General features: G+C 35.0%; 1 protein-coding gene across 1 annotated transcript in view; it reads right to left on the bottom strand.

The window, feature by feature from the left end:
• Positions 1–3,350: 3,350 nt before the first annotated feature.
• ABCE1 (ATP binding cassette subfamily E member 1) overlaps positions 3,351–18,628 on the bottom strand; it is a 31,217-nt gene continuing 15,939 nt past the window's right edge. The window contains exons 10-18 of the mRNA XM_047091143.1: positions 14,836–14,957; positions 11,934–12,155; positions 10,891–10,950; positions 10,735–10,793; positions 8,266–8,376; positions 8,039–8,181; positions 7,792–7,914; positions 6,279–6,390; positions 3,351–4,979 (exon numbers count right to left, since the gene is read on the bottom strand). Of these exons, the coding sequence (XP_046947099.1) occupies positions 4,932–4,979; positions 6,279–6,390; positions 7,792–7,914; positions 8,039–8,181; positions 8,266–8,376; positions 10,735–10,793; positions 10,891–10,950; positions 11,934–12,155; positions 14,836–14,957 (1,000 nt within the window). The 3' untranslated portion in view covers positions 3,351–4,931. The remainder of the gene's footprint in view (positions 4,980–6,278; positions 6,391–7,791; positions 7,915–8,038; positions 8,182–8,265; positions 8,377–10,734; positions 10,794–10,890; positions 10,951–11,933; positions 12,156–14,835; positions 14,958–18,628) is intronic.

Here is an 18,628-nt window from a genome sequence, read left to right as displayed (position 1 = left end):
ATGAAGAAAGATAAAACTATTTGAAAGTTTTATTTGAAAACAGGGTACCTGGATGGCTCAGTTGGTTTTGCATCCAACTTGATTCCAGCTCAGGTCATGGTCTCACCGGTTCATGGGTTCAAGCCTTGCATCAGGCTCTGCGCTGACAGTGTGGAGCCTGCTTGGGATTCTATCTCTCCCTCTCTCTCTCAAAAGTAAATAAAAACATGAAAAAAAATTAAGACCCAGCGGGTGTACATAAACACTCTGAAACCCCAAATTTCTTAGTATTTGTTTAACCTACTCACTATATGGACTTTGTCTAAAGAATGGCTTTCCCAGGAAGGAGAGCCTGAAACAAAAGCTTCTTTCAGTAACAGGTGTTTGGTGGAAAGGTGAGCTGGGAACAGGGGCAGCAAGCTGGGAAGGATAAGTTGGTTAGGCATGTAGGCCTGACCTTGGGATTGCCCAGGCAGGTGAGTCCTTGGAATGGAGGGAGAGAAGGAGAAACAAAGGGAAGCATTTATCTGTTAGCCGAGTGAGTGCCATAGACTTTCCTCATGCTGGAGCATGAGGAAAGCGAGAAGGGTGTTACTCGGTGTTGGGTGGGGCACTTTCTGAATTTGGTCACTTGAAGTGGATGGATAAAAAGGTGGCAGCGGGTGACCAGAAGTGTTCTATACAGTTTCTCTTAAGTTGTCTATAATTAAAAGGACTTTTCACTTTTGAGTATTTTGTTGTATTTTTGCTTAATTTGGCTGTTGGGTCCATGTTTGGGGAATAGTATGAGAAAGTAAACTACAAAAGAAGTAAACAGCTTCCTTTCCTAAGCCTTAAATTTATAAGCTCTTCAAGTGTAAAGCTACAGACACTGGTTGTAAACATGTTAAGAGGCTTTTAGATTGTTCATTAGAGAAGTTGGAGCTTCAGAGTCCATCCTTTTTATGTACGTAATATTTCTGTAACTAGATTTCAGTTTCCACATTCAGAAAAAAAATTGAGATCAAAAGATGCAAATACAGAAGATGAACAGTGTGATTCTCATGGCCTCCTATCTCTTTGAATATTTTACTTAACTGTTCACAATAAAAATTCTGGGTACTAATTTTTTTCTTTTAAATGAAAACCTTGGCTTTAGGCTAACCAACTTCAGATGGAGTAGAAAACCAGACTAACTGCTGTATGTATGTACCTACCTGTGTATGTACCTGTTACTATGACTATGTAGCCTGTTGAATGTTTCCTGTGTATTACTTCCTAGACCAGAAGTTAGTTAAAAGTATTTGAATTATGTATACTTTTATAGGGTATATAGAATTATATAGGGTATATTCACAAAGTAGGGGCCAAAAGTGGAGGCCAGAAACCCAAGGTATGGACATAAAGTGACACTAAGCCTGCATTCCTTGAAAAGGGATGGATGGACGTGGCTGACAGTTTCATTAGCTGTGAACTGTGTAGATACGGGAGAGACTGGGGCACGTGCAGGGTTGGGAACTGGAACTAACATTTGCATTAAAGCCAGGAGCACCCCAGCAAAAAAGGCAATCCTAAAGTAAGATAAGCCTAAAAGCCCCAAACACAGAATGTGTTGGCAAGCTAAGATGAAAAGTAGTTTCTAGCTGGTAATATATGTGGGTCGCCTAGCCAGAAATGAATGCAGAGCCTTCCATGAGACAGACCTTACTCAGCCAAGGAGGCAAAGTTACTTTAACAGGAAGGTTGTTTGGACTTAACTGCTTAAAGTTTTATTTCCCTTTCATGAGAAATCTCGAGGGAAGTGGTAGGTGGCAGTTGTACAGTTTTAATGTGAAGACTAGCATCCTTGTGGCTTTCTTGGCATTTCCCTGTGCCACTTTATGGTGACAAATCCACAAGAAGTATTACCAGATATGTATCTCCTTTTCTCAAGAAGTCAAGAGGGCTTCCAGAAACACTCCAAGAGACTTCTACTTTGAACTTACTGGCTAGAACTGGGTCAACATGGCCATGCCTAGCTCTAAGAGAGACTAGGAAAATGAAGAAGGACTTGTCATGATTGTCTTTGCTCATTTATGACGCACTGTCATACTACCCTATGAAACTGCAAGGAAGGAGGTGCTGGTGAGTACAAGGTTGGGAAGGAAAAGGGGAGTGTTTAGCGCACTAAACCTTGGGATTTTCACAGATAAAATACCACAACATCATTAACCAAAAGGCAAGGAAATAATCCCATCAAGAGTAAGAGGTAGCAGAAACAGTTAAGTGGACAGGATCTAAGTGGTTCAAAAATACTGAAAGACGACAGAATAAAAACTAAAAGCTGTTGAAGAACTGCTATCTTGGTAATTCTAGCTGCTGCCTTAACTGGTATTTGCTTTATCTCCTCAATCCCTAACGAGCACGTAAAAACCTGTTATGAAGGCGATGAGAATCCACTAAACCTGCCTGTATTCATCCTTTCCTCTCATTTCTTCATGCCCATGCTCATTTCTGTCTCACCTCACATTTATTCTGCTTCGCATTAGATTATTTATCATTTGTTATTGTAGATGTTACTTTTTCTGGGAGCTACCTCCTTCACTTAGCCCTGACTCTGCAACCCAGAATGGTTTCTCTTCTGAACCAGAGTGTGCATTCGCCAAACACTGGGTTGTGAGCTTGACATAAATGTATCTAAATGTTAATGGATATGGATGAAATTATAAACTGAGTTATCTCTGGCCACGATGTAGAAGGCAAACTACATGCCAGATGTCAAACTATGCAATTATAAGCAAGAGATTCGGGACTGGGCTTCAAGATGCTATGGTCTAATATCAGGTAAACCTAAATTGCATAAATACACTGCTTTTGTTAATACTGCTGTACACTGGTTGAATACAGATTCTCTCTTTATTGAAGGTTTAAAAACTTAAATGATCTCTAAACAGTTGATACAGTATATGAAGTTCAAAAGGTAATGGCCATATGTGTATATATCCCCTTTCCTTTGCCTGTTCTTTAGCCAAGTTCGCATTCCCAAAGGCTTACTGTCTTGAGTATCCTTTTGGTATTTTTTTATATATTTTCAATAAATGGTGTATTTATGAACTGTTGCACCATTTAGAGAGATTTTCCAATCAGGACATAGCAATCTTTCCAAATTTAATAGCTAACATCTGCATTGGTAGTGTATTTGAGTTGGTTTTTATAGAAAAACTTTTGCTAGCAACTGTAAGATCTTTTCTATTGCTATATAAAAGTTTAACATCTAAATCCGTATTTTAAAAATTTCATTTACACAAACAATATTACAGTTAATACATATTCTGTTGTCAGCAATACGTAGAAAGAACTGTGCTTATTTTATCACAAGTGTTTTCTTTAGGACAGAATACGGAATCAGTAAGTAAAAACAGCTTTTGTCTTATTTTATTCAATATACTTGAAATAATCATTCACAAATTTAACCTATCCTTAAAAATAGGCACTACTTATTTTAGTATAATCCCATTTATGTACAAAACAAACCCTTTACATATTCACACTTAGCTAAGTGCACAGAAAAAGCATAAAAGGATATATATTATTAAATGCAAACACTGGTAACCTCTGGGAGGGTAATGTGAGGAGAGGACATTTTATTAACATGTATTTCAGTAGGTTTGAATTTTTCACAACAAACATTTATGGATTACTCATAAATTTTTAAAAGGCCTAAAGGGGACCAGTTAAGTCACATTCTCTATTGCCTGCATGTTAATTAACGCTTCTATGGTTTTAAGGAGCTCTAAAAGTTTGTTCAGTAATTTCTAATTTTCCTCTTTTACCTGCCCCATTAATTCATTTCAGTAAACTCTTTTCCTCACCTGTAGTATAAGTTCCAGTTCAGTGCACTAGAAGTGTAATTGAGAGTGGTTTCACACCACATCCCACTGTTCAAACTCAGGAACTTGAGATGCAGTAAGTTTTTAGAGCTCTTGCTACATACTATCCAAAACTCCAAAGTCAAACAGATGTAGATAATGTCCTCTAGATCCAAACGTGGAGATGAGTATATTTGGTACCAAGAGATATTTTACAATGCTATCTGGGGACTCGTTTGCATTAATGTCGCCTGTAATGTTGTCCTTGGCTGCCCATCAGAAACCTGTGGAAGTTTAATTACACAGATGCTTAGGCATCAACTCTAAATATTTTGAAGGAAGCAAATATTCTTTAAAATGCTTTTCCTAAATTTTGATCAATGATTACACAAATGTCTAAAGAATGACATTACTTGAGAGAATTATAGAATCTTATGGAATGCTGAAACTGAGTAATTCAGAGGAAAGTTAGGATTTTTTTCTGGGATGGGGGTGGTGTGTGGAAATGATTTTTGACACTAAAACACACCGAAAACAACGTCGTAAACAATGCTAAGTTGGGAACATGGCCATTTTCCAACAGTGGGGTTTTGTAGTAATTTTACTTTGAAAGTCTAAACACACTGATAACATAGTGCAAAGACTGAAAACAAGTAACAAATATAATCCTGATGTTTATTTATCAAATTTCATTAGTGGAGTCTTCGACCGGCTTTTAAAATAAGGGCAGTTTCGTTATACTGGCATATTTGGCAAACTAGAAGTACGGAAAGCTTTTTCAAGATTTTTAAAAGGGAGCAACACTGGTCAGCATTTGGTACACGAATATGATAACACCTACTGAAATCTTCCCATACATCATGAAAACTTGGGAGGTAATTTGTATAGCTTGAAATGTCTTCATTTTAGAATGTTATATACAAAAAGGGCCTTATCAAGAACAGAAAAGTGGCATTTTCTGTGTTCGTACTAATTTACAACACAACTGGCTTTTGATGTTACATTAAGTAAATTATACTTCAAGCTCCAGAGTATGTGGGGCATTAAAAACCTGATTCAAGTTTTATATGACAAAATTCCCAATAAATGTTTAAGAAATGGCTTCTCAACATTCTCAGATTCAGTCTAGTCATCCAAGAAAAAGTAGTTTCCACTCTTCTTTTGTTCTACATCCTAAAAAAATAAAACAGAAGCAACAAAAATCAACACCATTCTCCTATACGTAGGGGTAGTCTTTCACCCAGTCTTGTTTAGCAGTGTTTACAAGTGTCTATACAACCTCCTCTGCACGCACTGTCTGCTTCTGGACATTTGTGGGTCCACTAAATCAAAGGCAGGATTACTACTTCTGCTAATCATCCCTACAACCAGAACACTTCCCTTGGTCCATCCTCAAGCAAAGCCTCTTCATAGAACATGCCTTACGTATGCATGTAAAATTCTGCTTTATAAAATACTATTTCCAGCTGAACTCTTGAATTCCATTTTTATCATTCTGACTTTAAACTCCCAGTCCAAAAGGTAACATTGTCTAGTTTGAGAACTGCCTATTACACAGAACTCATACAGAACTATTTTTTTCCCAGTTCAGTTTACAGACTGGCTTAAAACTGTAATTGTAATTTCCTTATCTTGGCTAGAGAGTAAGATAAATCATACCAAACAAAATACACAATGAAGCCTAAAGGCATCAAGACACTGTTAGCTCTTTAAGAATACAGAATGTATATGTTGGCTTTGTGTCTGATTTCCAAGAGGTCATACACTTTAGTGGAAAAGCTAGAGTACAAATATGAAAATAATAAAATCTAGTAAATGGTAGTATTAAAAACAAGGGCTAGAGGGCCATGAGGCATAAGCAGCATTTTAAGCAGGCACTGCAGGAGGTATTTAAAAACACAGAAACGCTTTTTTAGAGGTCATTTGCTTTTTTTCCCCAAGTGACCAATTATTATCTTCTAAAAAAAAACATGTTTCATAGTCTACATCAACTATAAGGAGCATAATCAATTATTTTATGTACACCAATGAAAAACGCTGCCAATTAAACTGACAAAATGTTTTTCCATTGTGTAGAATTTTATGCTCATTGAAGACGTTTGCTTGGATTCTTAAAATATTTTAATCAGGTGTTGCTCTCGTGCTCTTGAAAAATAGATAAGAGAAACCGCTCAATTGTAAAAACTCTATCAACAGTGAATTAGTGTAATCTTTCTGAAGATATTAAAAAGGCAAGTAAACTCAACACAGGCAGTACAACAGTGGGTACAAGTCGAGATAACAGGTCTGAGTCCATGTAGCAATAGCAACTATATCAGAATTACTGCCTACCAGACTATTAAATGAGAAAAATATGAATCAGAATTAATGAAATGACAAAATTTTTTCATGAAAGTCTTCCAATTTGAAACATGCCTTTCAATGATTTATAATGAGAAATTAACCACGATTTAAGATAGTTTTTCTACATACCTTAATTGAATTGAGTTTGTTTATTCTTGGCCTATAGTTGTTTGGATCTCTTCTGAATGTAATTTCAAGCTGAGACAAAAACTTATTCATGCCAGCCAAAAGAGTTTGAGGACTAGAGGAAAAATAAGATCAACTGTGATTAAAATTCATCCCACCAAAGTTAACTACTTTTTGGGATTGGAGAGTATTAATATTAAGCATCACTGTTTTAATTCCTTAATCATATCTGGATAATAGTATATAATTATAGCATATTATAAATTAATTCTATGTTCAGAAGTGTCTTTCCTTGGAGTACTTAGTTTGGCTATAATATTCTGTGCAAAACAGACCCAGTTTGACCTGTGTTTCTAATCTGGAAAAAGAAACATTTAAGATGGAAGTTACTACTATAGAAAAACAAAAGATCATTAATTAGGAGATTACAGAATTTCAAATCTGACATTTACAGGAGATAAGAAAATTTAACAGAAAAGGTAAAATTCACATCAGAAATCTGGCACTGGAGGGAGTATGTACAGCACAAGGGATTTTACTTGTACCTCCTTTTTCCATTTCTATGCATCATTCATCTTTTTTTTACCCAAATTAGTTCTTAAATCACACTAAATTACATCATACTTGTGAAACACTTTAATAAGCATTTTTTGTAAATACAGATGATGGTTATTTAAGTAAGCTTTACAGAGTCTATGAAATTGCCCTGTCAAAGAAATATGGAATTCCCAATTGATGAACAAATTAAAATGAAAAGAAATTCTGGGAAGAAGCTCAGTACTTTTATTTTTTGGATGAATTATTCAAATAGCAACTCCTTTCTTCCCTAAAATCAGAGAACACATTGGAATCACACGAAATTGCTCTTTTTATAGGTAAAAAATAGCTGAATGTCAGTAATTTCATACGGTTCAACTTAACAGAGGGTTTTAAGCACTAAGACATTTCTCATAAACTGATTTCAATGTGAGACTTCTCTAAATTACAAGAGCTCTAAATCAGGCCAATAAGGAAAAATTAGAGAAAAAAAGGAGAAAAGGTAAAATCATTTTGACCCTGCTACAGATCAATACCAGATATTTGGGGTCCACTGTGAGCATTACCACTAGCAGTGTAAGTTGGGCAAATCATATAACCTTGTTTCCTTAACTGCTGTATGCAAAAACATCTATGGTTTTCAGGGAATTACCTGCAAAATCAAAATCCTAGTATGTTTTGAAAATCCAAATAATGAAGCAGACAAAAGTTAACTTTCAAGAAAAGCTGAGCAGACCAGAGCTCTGCATGCTTATTCCCTAGGGTCAGGAATAAACTGAACTATATAGTCTGAACACTTCCATCCAGTATTCAATATGAATAATCCTGGGAGTCACAGAATCATTCTTAGAATTTCTGGCTACTTCTTTAAAAATTAAAATGGTATGATTAATGTTTATAAGCTTCTTGGAAAATTCTGAATAATACTTTTCTAACAGAACTTATAATTAGGCTTGAATATTTCAGAAAACAGTTGTACCTGTTTGCGACTGTGTTCTTAGATGGAATACCATCAAAGACGATGACTCGATCTGCTAGATAGGTGGCCATAATGAAGTCGTGTTCCACAACAAAGGCTGTCTTCTTAGCATGGAGTATGAAACTAAAATACATGATTTTGAACATGTTTCCAGTTTTACATGATCAAATATTCAAATGTGTATTAAGCACTGTTGTATGCCAGTGCACATTAACTAAAAGTAATACTCTTAGTGGCAGGACATTACCGTTTGACAACTCGAGCTGCCATCAATCTTTGCTCAGAATCCAAATATGCAGATGGTTCATCAATTAAATAGACATCAGCCGGTTTGCCCAAACAAAGAGCTAAAGCTACTCGCTGCAGTTCACCACCAGATAACGTCTGCACCTATTTGGAGAAAAAAAGTTTAGCAAACCACACAGAGACACCCAAAGCTTAAAATAATAACATAATAAGAATCAAAATACATACTTCTTGATCAATGATGTTTTCAATTTGCAGAGGCTTCATCACATCAGTCACAAACTGTGGATGAGTGTATGCATCTCTTATTTTTTCATGTAGTAACTGTCGAACACTTCCCTGTTTTTAGTGAAAAAAGTATTGGAATTTTCAGTACAGAACTCCTCTATGTATCTTCACCAAGTTAAGCTCCAGAGCAAAAGTATATCAATTTACCACCCACAGATATGATAGTATTATGCTTCTCCATCATCTATGGCGTGTCCTAAAATTATTAGAAACCCATCATGTCCAACAAGTAAAAACAATCTTAAAATCTTGAAGTAGTAAACAATGACTGTTTCAAGAAAGAAATCATTTGATAGGGCGCCTGGGTGTCCCAGTCAGGTAAACGTCTGACTCTTGGTTTTCGGCTCAGGTTATGATCTCACGGTTCGAGGGTTTCAGCCCTGTGGTGCTAAAAGCACGGAGCCTGCTTTGGATTCTCTGTCTCCCTCTTTGCCCCTCCCCTGCTTGCTCTTGATCTCTAAATAAATAAATAGTAAAAAAAAGAAAAAGTTTAAAAAGTTTAAGAAATCATTTGAGAATAGGAATAATGCTCAAGGTCAGTGTGGGTATCAAGTACCCTTAGGCAATCAGCAAGATAAGACAAAATGCATAATAGGGATGATTTCTAAAGATGTCATGTGCTTGTTATTTTAGGAGAGGGCCGAGTCTGAGAACTTAAAAGCTAAGCTTATACAAAGTACCAATGATAAAAATTTTTTTAAGTATTTATTTTTGAGAGCGCGAGTGTGAGCAGGGGAGGGGCAGAGAGAAAGGGAGAGAGAATCCCAAGCAGGCTCTGTATTGTCAGTGTGGAGCCCAACGTGGGGCTCAAACTCACGAACCGTGAGACATGACCTGAGCCAAAATCAAGAGTTGGACTAAGCTACCCAGGTGCCCCCAATGATAAAACTTTTAGTGTAAATCTAAGCAATCTCAAATAGGCCTAACAAAGTGAAGGCTGAGGTCCTGAGTGCAAATACCATAGTTAAGAAGTTCACTACAATACTTGCAGAACAAAAGGTTAACTTTGTTTTCAAGGTTCATATTTTAAAATTTATCAATTTTTTTTTTTATGATCAAATAACATTCAATTTCATGGATATAGCACATTGTGTTTATCCATTTACAATTGATGGACATTGTGGTTGTTTTCCACTTTTTGGCTATTATGAATACATTTGTGTGCAAATTTTTGTGTTGAGATAGGTCTTCATTTCTCCTGGGTATGTATTTAGGAGTGGAAATGTTGGTTCATATGTAACTATGTTTAATCGTAAGAACTAAAAACAAACAAAAAAATCCTAAGAACTGCCAGGTGTTTTTTTTTTTAAAGTGGCTCTACCATTTTACATTCCCATCAGCAATGTATGGGGTTCCAATTTCTCCACATCTTCACCAAAACTTGTTACTGTCTTTTTAAGTCATCCTAGTGGGTGTGCAATATCTCACTGTAGTTTTGATTTGCATTTCCCTAATGACTAATGGTACTGAGCATCTTTTCAGGTGCTTATTTAGCCATTTGAATATTTTCTTTGAAAAAATGTCTATTCAGGGGTGCTTGGGTGGCTCAGTCAGTTGACTTTTTTTTTTTTTTTTTTTTTTGAGAGAGAGAGGGACAGGAGGAGAGAGAGACAGAGAGAATCTTAAGCATGTTCCATACTCAGTGCAGAGCTGACACGGGGCTCGATCCCACGACCCTGGGATAATGACTTGAGCTGAAATCAAGAGTTGGATGCTCAACCAACTGAGCCATCTGGGCGCCCCAAGCGTTTAACTCTTTTTTTTTTTTAAATGTTTATTTACTTTTGAGACAGAGGGCGAGTGAGGGAGGGGCAGAGAGGGAGGGAGACACAGGATCCGAAACTGGCTCCAGGCTCTAAGCTGGCAGCACAGAACCTGATGCAGGGCTCGAACCCAAGAAGCGTGAGATCATGACCTCAGCCGAAGTCGGACACTCATCCGACTGAGCCACCCAGGTGCCCCACCAAGCATTTGACTCTTGATCTCAGCTCAGGGATTGATCTCAGCTCAGGGATTGATTTTAGGATTGACTGCACTGGCTTCATGCTGGGTGTGGAGCCTACTTTAAAAAAAAAAAAAAAAAAAAAAGTCTATTCAAATCCTTTGTCTGTTTTTAAACTGAGTTGTAACAGTTCTTTATGTATATTCTGGATTATGAGTCTGGATACGAGTATTATTAGATAAATGATTTGCAAATGTATTTGCCCATCTTGTAGGTGGCCTTTTATTTTCTTGCTAGTGTTATGTGGAAATGAATCAACGACTTATGTCTTAATTCTTTCTTTAGCCACTTTTGGTAAAACACAGAAATTTGGAGAAGAATTTTGATACAGTGAAAGATTAAAGCTATAGGTGTGTGTGTGTGCATAAACTTTCCTTTAATAACCAAGTAACAGAATAATAACTCACAGTTGATTTGGGACTGATTTTCTGTGGCTTATAACTGACATTGAGAACTGGTACTTCTCCTGCAAAATAATGCAAATAAAGAAGACACTGAAAATTACCCATATCTTCAAAGTTTCCTATGTGGGAAAGAGTAAAAACACAACGATGCAACAGTACCTCCTTCATCAGGCTTAAGTCTTCCAGCAAGCATTCTGATAAATGTGGTTTTACCAGTACCTGCCAACACAATATACATAACAAACAGACTTGTAAGATGCTTCATGTTTACTTAAAACATTATGTACACTACTGGATTTTTTGAGAAATTAGTTTTAAAGGTATACACTGACACTACTCAATTCTGAAGCCTAAACAAAAATACTTGAAACTTTCATGATATGCTTCTGAAGTATCATTCGAAACTAATTAGAGGAATATAGACTAATAAATCTTATTAGTAACCATTACAAGTTTTGGGCTACTTTTTAAAAGACTTTTTTAGCTTAAATACCAATACAATTTATTGTTAAGGAATGTAATATTGTTATGATTGATACCATCATGTGAAAGTCCATTTGCATAAAACGCAACCCGGTTCAAAATTCTTCCATTACCTAAAGACTGAAATACATGGCAAAATCGTCGTAGAAAACTTCTCTTCTATAGACTTATAAGCTATAAGTATACAATTCAAATCTTTTTTTTTCAATCTTGAAAGCAATACTAGACATTTGGTACTCGAATTCAACTCACAGCCCTATTTATGACAGTAATCTAAAATTGAAAACTCAGGTAATAACAACTATTTACAAAGGTAGACTAGCCTGAATTTAAAATAATAAAAGCTCAAATGGAGGAATTCAAGAAAAAATCTTAAACTAGATTCCTTCTGAATTACCTTATTTATTTTATCCTTTCCTTCCTCATCTGTTTCCAAGATGAATAAATCCCCTAATAATTTATACACAGAAAAACTAGCTTGGAAAAGTATCTTATTTTCACTAAAAGTTATGGAACAAAATATATGAAATATAAACTTGACTGGGTGGCAATGACATTAAATCATACAATGTTATAAAATGTGAACTACACTGAGAAATGTATGGATTCAGTCTAGCTCCCACTTACAACTGAGTCAAAATTTTTCATGGAGTAGCTGAAACAAAGTAACTGGATAAACAGAACAGACTTCCAAATATCACAAAATAAGGAAAACTTACCATTCTCCCCCAGCATCACCATGATTTCAGAATCTGTAAACTCTCCAGCTACAATTGCTAGCTCAAACTCTCCCATTTTCTTCTTCATTCCAGGATATTTATACATACACATCTTTTTAACTTCTTCTTCATTTGCTGTCTCAGCCACTTTAAAAACAAGTGATGCATCTCTGAATCTCAAGTTTTCTGTTGGAACGTAGCCATCCAAAAAAATGTTTATGCCTGTTGGAAAGTCATTGACAAAAGATTAGTGAAGGTCATTTAAAGACTAATCTTTTCCACAGCAAGAAATTATCATATAAAACCCAAAATCCTAGGCTCTCCTGGGAGCAACCTAAGCACAGATTTCAAATATCTGTGAATTTGTGGTAACATGCAGTGACAACAGGGTGTCTTATGTATTTGATACAAGTTTAAAAAACTTAAGCATATATATACAAAGAATATCTTTTCACTAATGATGTGATTTTTATATAAGATTTTCTTCCCCATCAGGTTTTGTGCAAAAGAATATGGTGCCGTTTCTGTTTTTTTTAAATCAAAACTTGTGATTTTTCTCAAAAAAATGACAAGTAAAAAATGGGAGTATTTTCATAGACTGACATAAAATAATGCAGTCTGGAGAATAATTTTTTAAATAAACAAGTTATGAATATGCATTTTCACATGAGATCTAGATACCATAAGCTGAAGTTCTAAAATACTACATGTTTTCAGATTAATTTTACAGGTTTGCAACACATTTATAATAATGAACTTCATTTAACATTTTTTTTGGCTTCACTGTACAAAAATATACACCATTATCTAAACATTTTTTAGTGACTGAAAGAAAACTAACATATTGTGCACGAGAATCCCTCCATATTAAAACTGTGAAGATGTGCAATGGCAGACACAGAAATGAAAAAGTGGATTACATGGGAAAAATGCAAAGATCTATTTTCAGTGATTCCTATATTTAAAATAAAAGAAAGATAGTAGCTCAAGTCTGGAAGGTCTCGAAAGAAAGCTTGAGGATGTTATTCATCTCATCTGGAACTCAGAGCCCTATCTGGGGGACTACAGCCTCCACCTAGAACACAGGTGTTCAATATTTGCTGAAAGAGTAAATTCATCCTGCCCAAATTAGTATTTTTTGATCATAAAACTCTTTAAAAATTATAAACGTGAGGTTAAAAAAATTAAAACCAAAAGTTAGAAAGGAACATAGACTTGACGGAAACCTTAGTAGCCACTGATTCCAAATGCCTAATTTATCAGGTAAGGAAATGAAGACTCAGAAAATTGTGTGCAAAGAGACATTAAAAAACCAGCCTTTCCATTTCTACTGTAAAACTTGTCAATCTAAAACTGAGTCTAAGCTATAACTGTCTTTAGAGCTCAAAGAGAGCTTTTACGTTATGTATGACATTAATTTCAGTATATTAAAGCAGAAAGAAGGAAAGTTTACTAGAATTGTTTTAACAAACGAGGCGCATTAAAAGCTTCAGCAGGAACCATTTCTTAAATGGAATAGCTTTTAGGGGCACCTGGGTGGCTCAGTCAGTTAAGCATGCGACTCTTGGTTTTGGCTCAGGTCATGATCTCATGGTTTGTGAGATCGAGCCCAGCATCTGGCTCTGTACTGACAGTGCGGAGCCTGCTTGGGATTCTGTCTCTCCCTCTCTGTCTGCCCCTCCCTGGCTCGCTCTCTCTGAAAACAAAACAAACAACTTAAAAAAAAAAAAAAAGGCATAGCTTTTAGACAAGGCATTTATAACTACAATTGTGAAGAGTGAATGCCAGGAACCTACCTCATTATCAATGGAATTCTGGACCTATTACAAGGTATAGAATAGATAATAAATACTTGCTAATTGAGGAGAATAAAAAATTAATAACTTTCTGATATCATCTCTTAAGACTATTGGAAAGAAAATTAAGCAATCTCACAAATTTTTTCCTGAACATATGCATCTGTTTATCTCAAAGGTACAAGCAGATAAGTACTTACGTATCTCAAAAATTATTCTTGAAGAGATTGTTTTAAAAAGGAGCCTGCCTAACCTAGGCATCTACATACAAGACTACATGAATAATTATTCTTATAAAATAGGAATTTTTTCAAACTATGAACTAGGTAGTCTTTTTGTCAGTTGAAGGCACAGCTGAAAAGATGAAATATAAAGAAAAGAGGAGAAAGAAATCAGTGGTAGGAAATGGCAAAGAAATTAAAAAGAAAAAGGCATACTAGGTGGAGAATGCACTGATATTTGTTTCAGGAGCCACTTAGTAGTAGGTTAGTTTTTAGTTTTGCCTAACTTGCTTAGGTGGAGAAGAGACACAGAAAAGAGACACCATAGAGTCCCTCTTTCCTGACAGTAGAAGGAATAAATGAAAATAGGCTTACTAAGCTATTTTATTAGGCTTCTAGTTACTCATTAAACTATATGACACTATCTTGTTTTAATTTAATACACTTACTATCTTATTAGACTTCTAGACAGTCTTAAGTTCTACAAACTTAAGACACAGATTATAGAAAAATTTGAAAAATGGGAACAAGATGAGCACTAATTAAGAGTTTCACTACTGGTTTTGGCCTTTCAAAGATAAAGCTGAAGATGATAAATACTAGAAGTTGTAGAAGCCAAAATATAATAAAAACTTTTAAGATAGCAAACAGTGAAACTGATACAGCATTTCTACCCATTGCAATAGAAAATTCTCCAAAAAGAAAGTTTTGAATAACAAACAATGTACATAACCTTATATATACGTTGTTGAGTGATTAACTTCCATTAAGACTGGAGTTCTGGATAAATATTAGAGCAACATGTAACTGCTGAATATCAACAATACATTTTCTAAGCATTAGAGTGAAATAATACAGCAATGTGGAAATAGTTTTTCAAGTTACCTTCTCTTACACTAAAAGGCATAGTGACAACACCGTAAGCACTTGGTACGCCATATAAACAGCAGATGAAGTCCGAGAGATAGTCTAATACACTTAGATCATGCTCCACCACAATGATATATCTGCAAATCAATACAGATTTTTATTTTTAAATGTAACATAACATATAAAATAAAATTATATTTAATTACAATTTAAACTCTTACACAGAACAGTATAAATTCCAGGAAAACAGATATGTTAAAAAAATTAAATGTAAAGACCATACTAAACCAAAGCCGTAAGACATTAAATAAGACTCTATCAGTCTTCCTATTTCAAATTGTTTTCCTAAACTAAAAAAAAAGTTAGTATGAAACAGTCTATGGAGACATGAAATAAGTGTGTTTTGCAAAAAAACCCCCACATTTTTAAATAAACTTTACAAAGACACAATTACAATAGATTTAAATCTGATGTAGCTTAAACTGTTTATTATGCTATTCATCTTGCACGTTAATAAGCCCTTACAGTTGTCCTGTCCCATCTGTTAGCTGTGGTAGGGGAATACAGAGAATATGACAGAATGCTTAACCTGAGAACTTCCAAGTTAGCTGGAGAAGACAAGGAATAGACATGAAACATAACCAAAAAATCCCGAAAAAAACAAAAAAAAACTACACAGCTACGCATGTTCTCTAGATATAAAATCCAGTGAAGGCCAAGGAAATAGGTTAGTGTGTACTGGAGCACTCTGTAAGTGGGACAGTATCTGACGTGACTTTTGAAGTGGTAAGAAAAAAGTATTGCTGGCATACAAACTATCAGGTAAATAATGGTCATGACACTTTTATGCAGCACTTTATTCCTATTCAAGTTAGTTCAAAATGTTAAAAAAAGCAATGTCCTACAGACACTTCAAATTCCAACTTATGTTTCCTGTACAAATAAAAATTCTCCATATTTATATTAATGCAATCATCATTCTCATAAAATAGGACTAACCTTATTCCTAATATACTGTTTAAATTGTCAAGTCTGTCAACTCTTTCTCAACGATGTCTTGTGCATTTATTTCATCCTTTTCTTTTTTCTAAATTCTAGTTCAGGCTCTCACATTTCTTTCAACATTTCTATAAACTTTTAACAAACCTCACTCTTTTCAGGTTCCCAGATATGGCTCTCAGTTGCAAATAAAACAAATTAATGTCCTAAGACTTTGTTTCAAAACTCTCCAAAACTTCAGCTATTATTTTTCCCCATGTACATATAAGGCACACTGAAAAATGGATCTTTCATTGTTTCCTGAATAATCCACTTTTCCACTTCCGTGTGTCTAAGAGTTATTCCTTCTCCTGAATGTTCTCCTGTCTAAATCCTCACCTGCTGAAATCTTACTCAATCCTTTAAGGTCCATCACAAATCCTACCTTCTGTAGGGTCCCCTTGATATTACGCAAATGAGCTTTCTTTCCCCAACTCTTGACCCCCTGTAACTCTGAACTGATATTTGGATTTTTATTTTTTATTATTTTTATTTATTTCTTATTTTTATTTATTATTGAGGACCTCGGCAACTTGTCCCTAAATTGTGTGAAGTCAGACTATATAATACATTTTAGCACCTCTATGATTTTTAGTCTTGTGCTATGTACCAAAGAGATGTTTAATAAAGTTGTTGGGTAATGAAGATTTTGGACTTATGCTAATTGGCAATGGGGCAAAATGGTTAGGTTCTTAAATAACATTGTCCAGTAAAACTTTCTATGGTTATGAAAATATTCTCTATGTGCAGCATGTGGAATGTGGGTAGACTGACTGAAGGAATGAATTTTTAATTTCAATTAAAACAGTAACATGGCTAGAAGGTTATAGCACAGTTCTAGAATAAGAGAACGGTAAGAAAAAACATTTCGGAAAGATTAATCTGTCAAGAAGAAAGAACCACTGGTTTTTAAGGAAACTCCCATAGCAATCTAGGTATCAGATAGTAAGAGGAATGAAAAAGAAAATGGGGGCATGTTTAATTATGAAAAGAAAATATTAAGAGCAAATGTTTACTACCACATTGGTAGTAAGAAGCATCAATAAAAATGGCAAATCACCCAAGTGAGCCAGTACTCATCCTGCCTTGGTGTTTTTTTGGCAATGTTCCATTATCTGGACTAACTGTCTATTTCTTACCATTAAAGCCTTCTAGACACCATGTAAGGCAGCATAGTATTACCTAGTGGCTTTAAAAAAAATTTTTTTTTAAGTTTATTTAGAGAGAGAGCACAGAGCCCGTTGTGGGGCTTGAACCCACGAAACCGAAACCTGAGAGATCTGAGCTGAAACCAAGAGTCAGATGCTTAACCGACTGAGCCACCCAGGCGCCCATCTAGTGGCTTTTAATTTGCTTTGAAAAGAAGGAAAAAAACCATGTCATACATTCTGCTATCCCTAGTTTTAAATGGAGCTTATGAAGAAGTCCAAAATGTAAGAAAGAATTAAGTGAGCCAGCCACTCTATTTCCTAACGGTTTGGAAAGAAACAAATCTGTAGCATAATGAGAAATTTATGCTGTGAACTCCTACAATTAATTTTGGATTACAGTTGGGTTTTTTTGTTTGTTTGTTTGTTTTTACACATGATTTTTAATTTAACTGAAGATGTTCTTAGAGGACAAATTCTAAAAAAATCTCATGCATTTAGTGTCCTTTCTCCAATCCATCCTCTATTTCTTGGTTTTTTTTTTTTTTTTTTTTTTTTAAGGAAAGGATAGCCAATCTTTTTATAGCATTACAGACTGAACACTGCCTTGACACATCCCAGAATTTCAGAATCCAAAGAATGTGAAAATGTCTAAATAATTTTCTTTACTTTGTCAATCTAATTTGTTTTGACGTTATCCACATTATAATTACAGTTACTGCCCTCTCAAAATAGAAGACTGTAATGATTTGCCTGAACATTTGTATATTAAGATACATGTCATCTGGTTGTAAATTACGTATCTTTTTAGTTCTCCTTTTTATTATGGTTAGGACATTATTTGATATTTTAAAAAATTATGTGTGAAAGTAGGTATGAGCTATGACTTTCATAATAAATAAATATAAAAATATTTCATAAAAGGGCTAAGGTTGAAAACTACTGACTTGACTACTTGTATGTTCTTTTCTTTACCAGATTGATAAATCCTTGAATACCGGGACTGTATCTTATATTCTTATATTCCTCAAAGAGCCTATCATAATACCCAGGCCTATGTATGATGTGAAAATTATAGCTACTATTTGGCTCAATTTAGATTATCTCTTTATCACTGATTCTAAGTTTCACTTCAAAGTATGTATGTGGATCATTTGCTTCTTGAATCTAGAGAGTCAAATTTTTCAATTCTGAAAAATTCTCAGCCACGATCTTTTTCATGGCTTCATTTTTCAAACTCCTATTCAGATATATGTAAACAGTCCTTTTCATTCCATTCTCTAACCCTCCTTTCTGAACTCAATCTGAGTTCAATCTCATTCTCTGTTGTATTCTGGTAATTTGCACAGATCAACTTTTTGGGTTTCTAACACTCTTTTCTGTTATCCCTAACCTGTCTAATCTATGCAGTTAGGTTTTTTTTTTTTGTATTTTTTTAAACGTTTACTCATTTTTGAGAGAAAGCACATGAGTGGGGGGAGAGACAGAGAGCAGGAGAGGCAGAGAAAGAGGGGTCAGAGAGGATCCAAAGTGGGCTCTGCACTGACAGCAGTGAGCCTGATGCAAGGCTCAAACTCACAAACCACAAGATCGTGACCTCAGTTGAAGTCCAATGCTCAAAT

This window comes from Lynx rufus, unplaced genomic scaffold, assembly GCF_022079265.1.
Source record: "Lynx rufus isolate CCGP_SWC_20201006 ecotype Redwood Valley unplaced genomic scaffold, mLynRuf1.p SCAF_3, whole genome shotgun sequence".
Classification (NCBI taxonomy): Eukaryota; Metazoa; Chordata; class Mammalia; order Carnivora; family Felidae; genus Lynx; species Lynx rufus.
This window is presented reverse-complemented; position numbering and strand designations above follow the sequence as displayed.